We start from the raw sequence: 14,116 nt of genomic DNA, 5'->3' as shown, positions 1-14,116 counted from the left end.
TGCAGTCGTGTGATAATGTCACTGTTGGAGCGTGGTGTTTTATGTCTCTTTTTAACTGTTTCAGGTAAGATGTCTGAATACACAAAAATGAAAGATTTTATTCTGCATTTTAATGATAACATTTGTTAATTGTGCCTTTTGTACATTTACTTTGAAGACTCTTTCAAACCTCTGAGTTAATCCTTTTTTAAGTTTGTACACTTTTCAGTTGACGTAGGTTTTGCTTTTTTCTGCATTTTCTTTTAACCTTGATGAGAAACTATACTAAGATTTTGGCTTTGCTTTCATGTGGATTTTAAATGAATCATAAATGAAATACCGTTTAAGCCTCTATCATCTTGCCAGGTCTTAAAAATGATGAGCAGGGCACAGATAATAATGGAACTGAAATCAAATTTTACTTATGCAACGGTTAAGAAAACATACATGCATTTCCCCCCCACATTAATTGTATTGTTCAGACTTGTATTTCCTGCACTTCATCTGTCCTGCAGCCATTGATAGTTTGTCACATTTATACGGTAGGAACGTGGCAGTGAAATAGGAAGGAGGAAAAAATAAAATGAGAGAAAAAGAATGCTTTATGTAGCTGGGAAGAGTACAAGAAAATAGATAAAGGAACAGCAAAGAGAAGGAGAAATTAAAATCAAAAAGGAAACTATAAAAAGTGCTTCTGGCTTGATAAAGGAAAGGTAAGAGGCCCGAGGCTCCTAGAAGATCGCCTTAAATCTGTTTTCCTTTTGAGTGGATGGGAAATACTAAATTGTTTGTCAATTAGACATGGCAGCAGTAGGCCTAGCTATCAAAGCCTTGGGTTCAGACATACAGATCTGATTTCCTTCTCAACATTCTCCCACCGTCTGCCGACTCAGCCTAGATTAGTGTCAAACATGCCATGATGAGTTTGGCTTGGCCTCTTGTAGTTGGGCCTGCGCTGATATCCCTCGGTACCAATTACTGGCCATTACATGGTTACTGATCGCACTTCTCCCTCAACCCCCTGTAGGATTTCAGGAAAGCCTCCTCTGTCTTAGATTTCTTTCTCTTTTTAACCCTGACTTCATCTGAACAAAGTGAGTTTAGTGAAGGAGCGCATTGGGCTTTGTCAGTCAGGGATTGTTGGATTTCCTTTCCCTATTTCCTCTTTTTTTTTTTTTTCCACCAGGCTGAGAGGATAAGACATCTTTATCCACGATGACTTCATACGCTTCTGAACTAATTTTTTTCTTGCACTTTGATTATTGATCTCTTGGATAGCACTGCTTCGTTTAAGCTGCTGTTTTCCTACACGTGCCAAATTAGGGCCACATGTCTGTGTGTAGCACAGACAGCTATCAGCAAGTTAGGATGGCAGAAGTATACAACTGTAAACTGCTTTAACGACTAATACAATATTTATTATGGCAACTTTTAACACAAACTCATTAAATGAGTAATGATATGTATGCAGATGAAGTGGTTAGAAAAATGTAGTTCTCCATTGTTCTTTTTTATTATAGGCAGTTAACATATTACTTTATTCTAAATTCTTTGGCTACATCAAGAGGTTTTTTTGTCTGTAAATGAAACAAGTCTTTTTTGTGACTTGACTTTCACTATTTTAGAAAATCTTTAGTCAGTTAAGAGGTTTCAACTTGGTTTGCTAAGCTCTGGACAAGGGATGTGGGCCTGGGGTTAGGGAGATGGTTTCGGCTTGTCCACAACCTTCTGGGCTGTGTATATGTGCGCATGTGCACATCTTGTGTGCGCAACAACATGCACTTGTATCTCGGTGTCTATGCATGTGTGTGAATCTGCATCTCATTGCTGGGGACCTTATCCATCCTGACACAGAAATTATGTTTGCATTTTCCCAGCCCTGCTGGTTCATCACCAAACTTGCCCTGACAGCTCCTGTCCACCAGGCAGACCTCCACCCCCTCGACCACCCTCCCCCACCCACCCTGTCCTACGCCGCCTCGCAATGCCCCAGATGCTAGCCAGTTAGTCTGCCGCCTTTGCGGTGCGGGCAGATTGCTAGAGACAGATGCCAGGGCCACTGTGGGTCTCTTTTTGAGGATCTGTGTCATAGGCCAGCCCTGGGCCCTCACTGTGACCTTTACTGCTGGAAGATACTCTGGGAGAGAGTGGGGAGTGTCAGCAGCTCTGAGTTCAAGTGCTTACTACATTAGTAGTTCTAGTGGTACCGGTCTTTAATATCTTCTTGGTCAAGGTCAAAAACTGTAATTACCAGAGAATTAACTGCACTGGCAAAAGTGGAGACCTTTGTGAACCCTTTAAAAGTACAACCCCAAAGATCGTGCACTGAGCTCAAGTTATGAAAAAAAAAAACCCTAATTTTTAAAATCTCTATTTGTATAAGACTTCTGGACTGCATGCGAAAATCAGGTATCTATGCATTAGTGCTCTGTTAGCGCAGCTGTTTTGAGCAGCTGTTGTCTGTTTTGGATTTATACATGCACTGAAGTATGTATTCGTTTTCTTTATTTCCCATTGTGGCTTTATTTGTTCCGCCTCACACTTCCCATCATTTTTAGATATAAAACCCCCCCACGAAACTCTATTATAAAATGGGGAAAAAATGGAATTGCTAAATCTACACGGAAATGATGTGACATGTAATGTAGTTCTTTCCTTTTTTTTTTCAAATGTATTAAAACCAGCCATTAGACCGTCATTACATCTCATTACAGGTGTAGTACACTTTCCTAAAAGCATGGTTCACTCTGTGAATGGACAGTTCTTTCATTCATCTGTCTGCCTTTTATGTGCCATCACATCATACTGTAATCAGTGCCACCATTAGGGTTTTACAGTGATTTTTAATTATTTATACTTTCATTTTTTGGTTTGTGCCCTCATACCTTTTGGTGAGACAACATCAGATTTACATTTGATTTAATTTCCATCTACGGCTCTTATGTTGATGTCTTTCCTAATGTGTCTCTTTCATTACACCCTCTCTCCTTGTGTGTGACCTGCCACTTGTCTTTGCATCCTCCCCAGCCAAATATAAGTATAACGGATTTGTCAGATCACGTAAGTGTGTTTCCCTGTCCTTCTGCCATAGCTTTGTGTATAGAGTATAGCTCCCTCAGCATGTCATATAACATTCTTAGTAGCGATGCTTTGCTTAAGTATTTTTGTATTTTTACTGTAAAAAAAAAAAAAAAAAAAAGGAAACCAACTTTTGAAAAACTTTCAGTGTTTCTTTTAAAATATCCAGTTTATTTATATTTAACTTAAATATGATAAAATCATTTTAACATATTTTGACAGCAAACTAAAGTACTGAGATCATTTTGTGTTTGATAACACTATGTAGATCCATGAAATATTCTTTTTGTATTGTGCTGCATGTAGCAGCAGATGGCGCTACAACACCAGGAAACAGTGGAAGCCATAAAGAGGCTGGCGTTCGATTCAAAGCTGATTGCAATATAGGTAAATCTTTGGTAAATAATTGTTAAATGACTTTCCCCCCCCCTCCTTTATTTTACTGGTTAAGAATACATTTCACTTTTGAAATGTTATTTGTCACCTCTAACACTTTGTGTCTACATTTTAAATGTATTTGTTATTATTAGGCATACTGACAATAAAGGCTTTTTTTTTGGTTTCCTTTATTAAATAATGGCTGCCTCACCTGTTAAGCAAACTAAAAGGAAGCGCAGTAATCATAAGGTTTTTTTTCTTCCCTTTTTTAACTGTAAAGACCACAATGCATGGCTTTAAAAAGCTCTTTCATGCAGTTGCAATGCAGCTGAAGAACAAAGCTCGCTCATGCAGCAAACACTGTAAAGGCAAAGCCAGCTTAGCTCACATAGTAAAGTAAACATTTTTACTTGTTATTCCTCCGCCTCATCATCCAGTTTACATTGGGTCACGGCGATCTGATAAGGCTTGCATGCAGGACAGTACCGTCATGTGATTATCATTTCAAGAAGGGACAGTTGCCGTCTGGGTTGTTCAGGATGCACAGTGGACCTGCCAGGGCGGGTGAACACTCTGTAACGCTGCACGTGTTTGACAAGGGCCAGATGAATCCAGGAGCTATCGGTGGCGCCCTGTAAATCAAGGAGGCAGCTGACGGCTGGGATAAATGTCTGTTTATCGCCCAGGGCCACCCAAGCATGCTCTCTCCTCCAAACAACCAACCAACCACCCTTCAACCAAAGGGAGGAAAAGGGCTCCGCCTCTCCAAGTCAACTTTGCAACCAGATATTTTACTCATCTCCCACTGCTGTCTTCCTACAGTGTGCCATGACCCTTTCAGTACATACAAACATGCGGGTTGACTCTGCAGCCACAGATGGACTGTGTGTGAGTGTGTGTTTCTGTGAGTTTGGTGAAACGACTTGCTGAACATATTTGGTACATATGCGAGTATTTATTCTCATACTCAAGCGATTTAGTGTAATAGTGAAAATTCCAAATGCTCTGTTTTTCAACATTTTTCATGCGGAATTAAATCACACTTGTGTACATAATCCAAAAGGAATCCAATACATGTTTAATGATTAGATGTTTTGAATTTATAATATTATAAATATTTAGTTCTATTTGTTGACATTATTGTTGTGTGCCACGCTCACTTGAAGTGACAATATCTAATTGGTTTTGACTGGCTTTAGCCAAGCCATGCCTCTGCTTTGTTCTACCCGAGCGCAGCACAAATGAGAAGTAAAGTTAAGAGGCTTCTAATGAATTTAACACAAATGAAAAGCAAATTAAGAAGGCTTCAACTATTTTTAGGAAATTCTACATGGTTCCTGCCTTTATTTATTAACATTATTATTAATATATTTTCGCTTTAAGCTGGTTCAGTCAAAACTTAAATTGCATTTTTTCTTAAATAGTGATCAGATATTCATTTTAACATACTGTGAAATAATGATTGTTTTATGGAATTTACCCTGAAATATCTATTTAACAAAATCTAATTTGAAATACAATAACACTTCTTTTCTCAGTCATTTCTGAGCATTTAAAGCAGGCGTTTTCACACTCTTTGTTCTCCACTATTTGACAGTAACGGATGAAGTTAGACCGCCTTTTCAAAACAGAACACTTAAAACCACCGGCTGCATCTCCACCTCCATCACCTCAAATGTATTCCTTCCCAATGCCCTGCACCCCAGCCAGGACCCCCTGGTCAGCCCTGGCACAGTCAACATCCCTCTCGTTAATAACCGTAAAGGATGCCTGCTCCACATGCGGCTGGGGCCCGGGGACGACCCCTCGCAATTGCGCTTCAGTATCTCGGGTCCAGGAGACGTGGCGACCAGATCCCTGGCTGAAAGTCGACTGAACCGGGCCCGCAGTCTGCCAGTGAAATACCGCTGCCACCCCAGTAATGCCATGCTGCTCAGTCACAGTAGGCACTGTAGGTTGGCCCCTTAGCGGGATGCATCAGTCAGTAATGCTGTCCCGTCTCTTCATTTTGTCTTGTTTGCTGCATGACGGCTCACTCTGCTGGAGCTGCTGCTGTTGTTTCTTCTGCTGCTTTGCACAGATCTGGCTGCTAGTGCAGTGGCTGCTACTGTCTATATGAGATAACTTTTAAGCGCCGGGATAAAACAGGTGAATTTACTGTAGACAACGTGCTATTTCAGAAGTGGCTCTAGGTGTTGTGAGCTCAGGGATTTTGCACTAATATCATTATGTAGTGGGGAAATGCAGCGTGGTGTCCGTGAAAGCAAAAAGTTCAATTGTTTTAATGTTAAAAAATTAAGTTTAAACCAAGAGGAGTTTGTCAAATGGTATAGCAAGGAAAGCATACTTTCTGCTGTGTGGTATTTTCAAAGTACATCAGAGAGAGAATTATTTGTAAAGTGTAAAATGCTTGTGATATTAGCTATTCTGATTGCCCAATTGCATAAAGGAAATGTCAGAGAATGACATTTTATTAGAAGGCAAAGCCATATTTCTTATCTTTTATTAGCAGAATTAGGTGACAGCATAGAATGGGTGCTCAGAGAATAATGAAATTCAACATGCTTGGAATAACCGCGGCTTGCAGCGCGCACATTGATTTGCACTAATATCATGCTGTGTTATTGATTTCTAACCAAAGGACTAATGCGGGTTTGAAGTGACGGTGCACTTGACATTTGCGCTGGGAGAGCGTAGATTGGATAAGAGTATCTGGGTGCCTGTCTGAAAGCTCTTGAAACTCACAGACAGTGAAGAAGATCAGACTACTGTTAGCTTGACTGAAATCTTCAGACAGCTGGGCCTGGACTCACTCCGGCTGCTCTTTCTCATTCTCTCTGTCTGGCTGGGACTCAAGTAAAGTTTCAGAAACAGTGTTTTTGTTTTTAGATGATTTTTTTTTTCAACCTAGCGAAGCATGGCTGACAGAAAACCGAGTTCAAATGTGATCAAATAATCTTTAAAAAAACAAACAAAAGAGGACTATAAAATAACACAGCATTGTTCAGCAAAACATGAAACAAAGACGCTGTATATTTAATCCGACACAAGTTTTCACAAGTGTTGGGGTTCAAGTAGTTTCATTAGGAAGTCAACTACGCACTCAAAATTCATCTCCATAACCTGTATTTATATCATTGTCATTGCTTTTGCCCATGCCCCAGTGACAATAACAGTCTGTAGCATCACATTGCAATTAATGCTTTAGGTAAGCATGGTCACTTGGATGTAAACTGCTAGAGGTCCAACCGCCTGCAGAGTTCGGTGGGTGAACAGACGCAGTGAAGTGTCAGTGGAGGATGTGCAATATTGCACCTTAGTATAGCCACAACATGGGGGACATTTAAAAAAAAAATTCTTATTTTTTAAATAAACCTTCCTTTTAGGTCAGGAATTGTTTTCTCTCCGTGGTTTCCTCCGGCTTTTTTCAGATTTAATCATTTGTCCATTACTAATATTTTCTCTCTCTATTTTTATTTCCCTTCCATTTTGACACATTGAATTATTAATTTTCCTTTTCTTGCGTTCAGTTTCTTTTTTTGTGGTTTGCATTGAATGATTGATTGATTGTTGCCTATTTTCATGTCAGGTCCAGCTCTCTTTCTGAACCGTCTGTCTCTGCTCTGACATTGTGCGCATGTGTTTTCAGTCGAAGACGAGCATCCGTCAACGCTCTCGCCCAAAAAAAAGCAGCGCAACGGAGGGATGCGAAACTCACCCAACTGCTCGCCCAAAATGATGAGGTAAGAGATGCTGATTTTATTCTTCTTCCAGCCTTCAAACTGGGAGTGAGAGGAAGACAGATATAAGGAAGATGGGAGGGAGCATGGGGGGGGGGGGGGTGGTATGTGTCTGAGAGATACTTCAGAGGCGTATGCTGCTGATGGTGAGATGGTGGGAGTTTGGATGGATGGGAGGGGGCAAATTAGGGGTGGCAGAAGAGGGAGGTAAGAAACTCTGTGAGTGAAAAAGAGAAGAGAAATGCCCTGTTAGGTGCTGGCTGTTTAGGATGGCATGCTGTCAGCTGTTAATGACAGAGCTGAAATAATATTTCTGTCATGAAAAGCGGCTGTGAGGAGCCGTTTGAAAACTCCTCTGGCTTTAAAGACCCAGCTGTCACCTCCTCCGTTCTGGTCCACATGTACTCCTTAAACAATGCTGGCACTAATGACACCACCAACCAATCAGAGAGACCTGCATGGTTACTTTGCCCTCGGGCTACTCGTCTATTGTGGGAACCCCTGTGAGTAGTGTATCTGGTACTTAAGGCCATATGCGAGATGTATCGTCACAATCAAATATGAATTCAAATATTACCTTCCTTTTATCCTGTCCTTTGGAATTAAACTGCTGTTAATTGATTTTGAAAGATAAAAAGGGTAGGTTTTTGTGCTCCTCTGACTGCAAGGCGGGGTTAGACGCACGACTGAGAGGAAAATGCAGGGAGGCCGAGCTGTGCGGGTTGGGACGGCGGGATGAAGGCACGGTGGCGAAGATCTAACAGGACAGAAACACTCATAGCTACACTGCTCGTCTCCTAATGAGAGCGAGGGTTTACATTAAGGAACTCTAAAGAGAGACCTCGTAATATATATAATCTTAATCTTATTTATGGAATTTAAACCCTTTAAAAAATAAGCAAACTCTAAGGTGGAATAGTTAACATTTCCAAATAAAGTCAATATAAATATGAGCTATTATACAAAGTAGTTCTGTTTTGTTCTCTTTCATACACTGCATAATGTTTTCACTTATTACTGTACCATTCTGGTTGAGTGCCGTGTACGTTAGCCCTGCTAGTTTCCCTCAGGCAGCAATCCTCCTACTGCACTGGCATGCCTATGTGATTTTTGTCCAGTATAGTTGTCGGCCTCCCCCTCACAACAAAACAAGCACTTAATAAGCCTTCACACTTGCCAAACCATTAGCCCAACACAGAGTCATACCCTTCAGTCTAGTTCGCAGCAGAGCATCAGCTCAGATGCCCTTGCTCAGAGGGAGCAAACTGCTACAAAAACAACGAGACACTGGCACATTTCCAGATAACTGCTTGTTTTAAAAGGTTCTTTAGTTTGCCTAACTTAAAGCACAAAACCTTTTCTTCTCTTCCTTTTCTGCTTAGAAGACGGTCCCCGTTTGCCATGTAATATATGCATCTGCGCTTTGATCTCGCAGTGATAATAATCCTTGCGAGTTATTTACTCAGTTTTGAAAACGCTTCAAAGCGGTGTCAAAGTTTTCTCTGCTTTAGGGTTGCTTCTGTATTCTGCTGGCTCTTGGGTGCTGGGATGACAGGTCCTCTGTTATAGGTGTAGCTTTTTCTTTTTTTTCCCCTCCAAGTATTAGCCTTTAGCAGAACATCAAATTACCCATCGCAGTCCACAGTCCCTCCCTCCACCCCTTCACAGCTGCCCCTGTCAACATATAAGACCATATATATTATATAAACCGTTGTGCTTTGCGAGGTGGATTTTATGCAGAATGAAAAGTGATTGTTTGAGGTAGCCTTAGGGATACTTTATTCAACAAGCAAGAAGGGGGAAAACACAGTGGAGAGCTAGCAAGAGAGCGAACATACGTATCAAGTATGGTTTTTACAGGACTCGCAGCCTGAAGGCCTTTGTAAATAAATAATGATCAACAGATTGGCTGTGGGCTTTTGAAAAGCATGCCTTTGTCAGTTTGCATGATGGGAAAAATTTTCAAAGCAAGAAGCTGCCTTCGTAGTCTGGCAGAGAGGGATTGGGGGAGCACGCCCATCCCCAGCTTTGTGACTGCAGAGTGATACACTGGAATAATTCAACTCTGTTTGAAATATACTGAGGGAGAGGGTACGAGAGAAAGAAAGAGACAGAGAGGGAGGGAGGGAGGCACCGGAGTGAGACATGCTGTAAGGGAAATACTGTTTGTCCTCCATAAAAGTGCATCTGATAAAATATTGTATTTCACCGAGCACAACATTTAGTTTGCATTCTGGTACAATGCTAGAAATTAAGCAAAGTTCACGTAATTCTGCATCTACTTGTTCAGGACTGAAAATTCTCAGCAGAGAATATCTGCATTTATCTGTCACTTCGCTTGCTATTTGGGTGACATTTAGGAGCCCTGTGTTAAATAATTTATTAGTAGCCAATCCAGCTTGTAAATTTCCTAATGAACCGCATTCCTGCCGTGGCGCTAACACCATCCCATCCCACCCCACACCCACACAAACCTTCACGATGGGTCATGACTGACAACACGCATCCATTTGCAGAAGATGTCACAGTATCATCTGCAGCTGATATCCCTTGGGCGTGGCCCCGTAGCACAGACGTCATGTCTGCTCTGCCTGAGCCTTGTGGTAGGTTCAACCCGAGGCGCGGAGAAGGAAGAGGAAGGAGGTGTGCGGAGCCTGTGACAGGCTGCCAGTCACACCGCTGACAGCTCTGTGAAAGATAGCTGTCTTGGCAGTGAGAGGTGGAGCGGCAGCCCGTCTGCATGCGCCAGTCAGCCCCTGTGTGGAGGCGAGCAGAGCTGAGCAGATTGAAGTGACGGGGGGCTCCGTGGAGTTGATTGGCGCAACACGCGGCTCTGGATGAAAGATTCAGCCTGAGTGTAAAAACACTAAATGCTGTCAGTGTTATTATCACCTGCTCTAACTGATAGAGGGGAGAGGGGGGGAAAGAGAGGTGGAGAGAGAGAGGGTGGCTAATTGACAGCTTTTTTTTTTTCTTTAACTTTAACTTTTGCCTGCGATGGCATGCAATCCAAATGCAGGTTGAAGGAAGAAACAACATCAAAGCCTTGTCAGTGAATGACAGTGTTGATAGAGGATAGAGAGAGTGATACTGAGAGAGATGTATGTCAAATTCTTGAGATATTTTCTCCCATATTACTCACATGTCTATCTCTGCAGTTTCCCCCCCCCCTTTTTTTAGGACTATCAGCAGTATTGAATTTTCATAATTTTTCTTAAATTCTCAATAAACTACATTTACATTGCTGCAAAACAAGGGGCCTTTGTGGGAAAACAGCACTTCCGCCGTTTATCTTGACTCTGTGTTTTTGATGACATTTTCTGGACCGTGTTCAGAGGGGCTGTGAGAACATGTCTTGTAGAATAAGTTCAAGAACAGGAGAGGCAGCGTAACAACACTGACAGGAACCCTTTCATGGTCAGTGTTACAGCAGATAAAACTCAGCAGCCCACTGCTGTGGATTAGCCTGTTTGGTTGTGACATGCTGCTGAAACATTAATGACCATCAGCTGGGAAAGCAAAATGTGATTGGGCAAATTCCTGAAATATTTAAAGTGCGAGCCTGTTGGAGCTTTTACTGTTTGCGCCACATGGCGTCAGGAACTGGAAGAGAGGGTAAAAGCTGGTAATTGGCCTTGTGTTGTCATGCCATTCAGTCAGTAGTACTCACATCTTGCTGTTCTCCTCTGTACCACAGTGAGCACAAGGGTCATTGACTTTTCTGATGCCTCTACATAGGGGATGAGACAGATTGGAGGGAAAGATATTCTAGTTATGCAGTGCAGTAGAAAGTTTCATACTCTGAGAATGAGATGGACTTTTAACGATCAGACAGCACAGATATCAAGAAACCCTGCCTGGCTTCTGCCACAAAACAGCCTAACGTAAATATTTTCTCTTTTCCAGTCGACACGATCCCCTTCTAATTCCTGGAAATGAACAAATTGAGAATATGGACATGAACGTGAAGAGGTATGACTCGACAGGGATGTTTCACTGGTGCCCTTCAAAAGACATCGAAAAAGTCATCCTGGTAAGTGGGGCAAAAGTTCTGTAACTGCTACCCAGTGAGGGGAAAAATAGTGTATATAAAAAAAGAAGGTACTAGTAAGTATGCTCAGGAGCAAATGTTTCCCCTCAGTACTGCAGTAACACAATCACATACTAATGTGTATTGAAATTTCTCTCACTGCCTCTCTGTTGTTTCAAGGTGAGTTTGTTTTTATATTTATATATACAGTATATGTGTATATCCACCAAGGAATGAGTGAGCAGCATTTCAACACTCGGTGCATGACTTTTCTCAGATGCTTTAACGAGACGGTTTAAAGCATTTATGTTAGTGCATAAATTGTTTGTGTAGGATCAAGTAGGAGGCGCAGTCACCTACTGTGCATAGTAAAGATATGACATATCTTTGCTTTGTCTAAGACTCGAGTGACCCAGGTGCTGTTTTCACTCAACTCAAGGGAATATGAAGGCTGCTTCACCAAAATGTTTCAGATACACAGATAAACATCATTTGCCGCCAGCTGAAAATATGATACAATTTGCAGCTGTACTTTTTTATGAATGTAACAGTTTACAGCTTACATTCATGCGTGTTTAATTTGTCTAATGAAGAGCTAATAATAAAACCAAACACATGGTTAATAAATGATTACATGTGGATATATAACAGTTTATGTGATGCCTTTAAGCACATTTAAACTCTAGATATGTTGGGGGGGTTTTAACTTCATGCACCTGACCCAGTTTTCTGTTATCGGCACTCATTTTTATTCTGTAAACCTGTGTTTGTCTCTATGTGCCTCCTCATCTCTTTTCTGCCTTCGCTTTTTTTCCTCATTCTCTGCTTTTCTCTCCCCCCCTTCCCCGTGTCCCTCTCTTCCCTACAGACCCGGAGTGAAGCCTCCATGACAGTGCTAAGCGGCCATGTAGTGGTCTGTATATTTGGGGATGTCACGTCCGCTTTAGTGGGGCTGCGAAACTTGGTGATGCCTTTAAGAGCCAGCAACTTCCATTACCACGAGCTAAAGCCTATAGTTTTTGTGGGCTCGCTGGATTACCTTCGGAGAGAGTGGGAAACTTTACACAACTTCCCCAAGGTCTCCATCTTACCTGTGAGTGTACTACTTCACCTGCATGTTGAATATCTGTCCAACTAGAAGGCGCTGACATTTTAAGTTGCACTCATGCTGAAATCTTTCAAGCGATTGTCATTTTGAGTTTGATCGCGCATTTCTCAGTTGAATGATTACTTCATGAGAGCTCAGTGAGCCTCCCTCATCCCTAGCAGTGACACATCCTGCATATCCAAAGTGGAGTTTATGAGCGTTGCAGCTGCAGTGCCCATCACAGATGGCGTGGCTTGCTGCCTTAGAGCTTGTTAGGCCTGGTTTGACTGATGATCAGAGGAGAATCACAAACACAGCCCTCAGCGCAGGCTAGCCTTTAGATTAGTCCATGTCTCTGAATCTCCAACGCCCGGTTAGATCAGTGGAATGTCATCGCCTCAAAACAAGAATACTTGTTAACTAATTTCCCACAGCCCCACTCTGCTCACTTCTTAAATTTATTTTTCTCTCCCCCATGTCTGTCTGTTCTCTGTGTTTTGCTTTCTCTCTCTCGCTGTCTTGCTCTTTCTCTGTGTTCCCCTCGCCCTGAAGGGTACACCATTAAGTCGGGCAGATTTAAGGGCTGTCAACATCAACCTCTGCGACATGTGTGTAATACTGTCAGCCAATCAGAACAATATCGAAGATGCGTCTCTGCAGGATAAGGAATGCATCTTGGCAACACTCAACATCAAATCTATGCAGTTTGATGACAGCATTGGGGTCTTACAGGCTAATTCCCAAGGTAAGAAGTGTCCCATTAGACTCCATGTACACTCCTGGCCAAAGGGGACAGGTTATGGGAGGGAGGAAAGGAGAGTAGTCAAAAAATGGAAAAGGAAAAGAGGAAAAGACTGGAGGGCAGTGAGAAGGCCACATAGGAAGGGTAGATGTAGTTTGTCGAGCACAGAGTCTGCTAAGCGCTCATAACTGAAATTCTCTGAAAGTCTGCTTTGAGTCTCGTCTGTAAACTGACATTACTGTAACTCTAACTGAAGATGTGCACACACAGAAACATTGTGTTTATACCTTCATCAAGCCTTTGAAGAGTGTTTACTCCGCACAATTTTCTGATGGTTTCAGTCTTGTCCCTGGCAATTAGATGCTGCTAAACCTTTGATAATACTTTTTAATGATGTAATCAACATGACTGTGTCATTTGATGTTGTTCCCCCTGATCTGGAGTCTGGCAGATCGTCTGGAACAGATTGTTGATGTTTGCAGACAAACATACGAACCAGGCATCCCATCAGGCCTCATCATCATTAAGCAGCTAGTACAAATCACCAGGCAGGCCAATTCAGCTGCTCCTCATTAGTCACAACAAAACAGCAACACATGCACGCACACACCTCAGTGCTTCATAGCGTGCGCACGCGTTTGGGTGCGTAACACACTCGGTTACTCATGCCAAGGCATCCTATCCACAAACATTCACAAACAGGTGATCCTCAGTTTATGATTAGCTTGAAAGGTTCTACATGCCTTGAGGTAAGCAGTTAGTGCCACCACAGCGACTGTTGTAAATACAAATCAAAGTGAAGGTTCAAGAGGCCTTTTTTTTTCTTTTCTTTTCGTAATGGAGGGCATATCCACATTTTTATTAGAATGCCGATGCAGTTACTTCTCCAGCCTGTGTGAGCGATACGCTGTCGATAATAGTGCCAGCAAGCAACAATCGGCAGGAGTAAATCTGAGAGCGCGTCCACTCTGGGGAGCACTACTTGCAGAAAGCCACGTCCATCCAGAAGCTCGCAGGTTTATGTCTTCTAACCCAAACCAATGGTTTGAGACTGGCGTTATCAATAACCGGGTCTTACTTTA

The 14,116-nt window shown here is 42.1% G+C and overlaps 1 protein-coding gene across 7 annotated transcripts in view; it reads left to right on the top strand.

The window, feature by feature from the left end:
• The window catches only part of kcnma1a (potassium large conductance calcium-activated channel, subfamily M, alpha member 1a), a 158,341-nt gene that overhangs the window by 117,405 nt on the left and 26,820 nt on the right, over nucleotides 1–14,116 (top strand). For 5 of the 7 annotated variants that reach the window (XM_085427990.1, XM_085427991.1, XM_085427992.1 and 2 more), the window contains 4 exons: nucleotides 7,085–7,178; nucleotides 11,082–11,208; nucleotides 12,074–12,298; nucleotides 12,845–13,037. In XM_085427990.1, the coding sequence (XP_085284116.1) occupies nucleotides 7,085–7,178; nucleotides 11,082–11,208; nucleotides 12,074–12,298; nucleotides 12,845–13,037 (639 nt within the window). Of the gene's footprint in view, nucleotides 1–3,006; nucleotides 3,040–3,363; nucleotides 3,445–5,032; nucleotides 5,387–7,084; nucleotides 7,179–11,081; nucleotides 11,209–12,073; nucleotides 12,299–12,844; nucleotides 13,038–14,116 lie in introns of all 7 variants that reach the window. The other 2 variants (XM_085427989.1, XM_085427988.1) reach the window with 2 other exon arrangements.

This window comes from Rhamphochromis longiceps, linkage group LG13, assembly GCF_057381845.1.
Source record: "Rhamphochromis longiceps isolate RC_006_pf linkage group LG13, R_longiceps_female_GT1.1, whole genome shotgun sequence".
Lineage (NCBI taxonomy): Eukaryota > Metazoa > Chordata > Actinopteri > Cichliformes > Cichlidae > Rhamphochromis > Rhamphochromis longiceps.
Note: the sequence above shows the minus strand (reverse complement) of the source record. Positions and strands in the feature narration are given on the sequence as shown.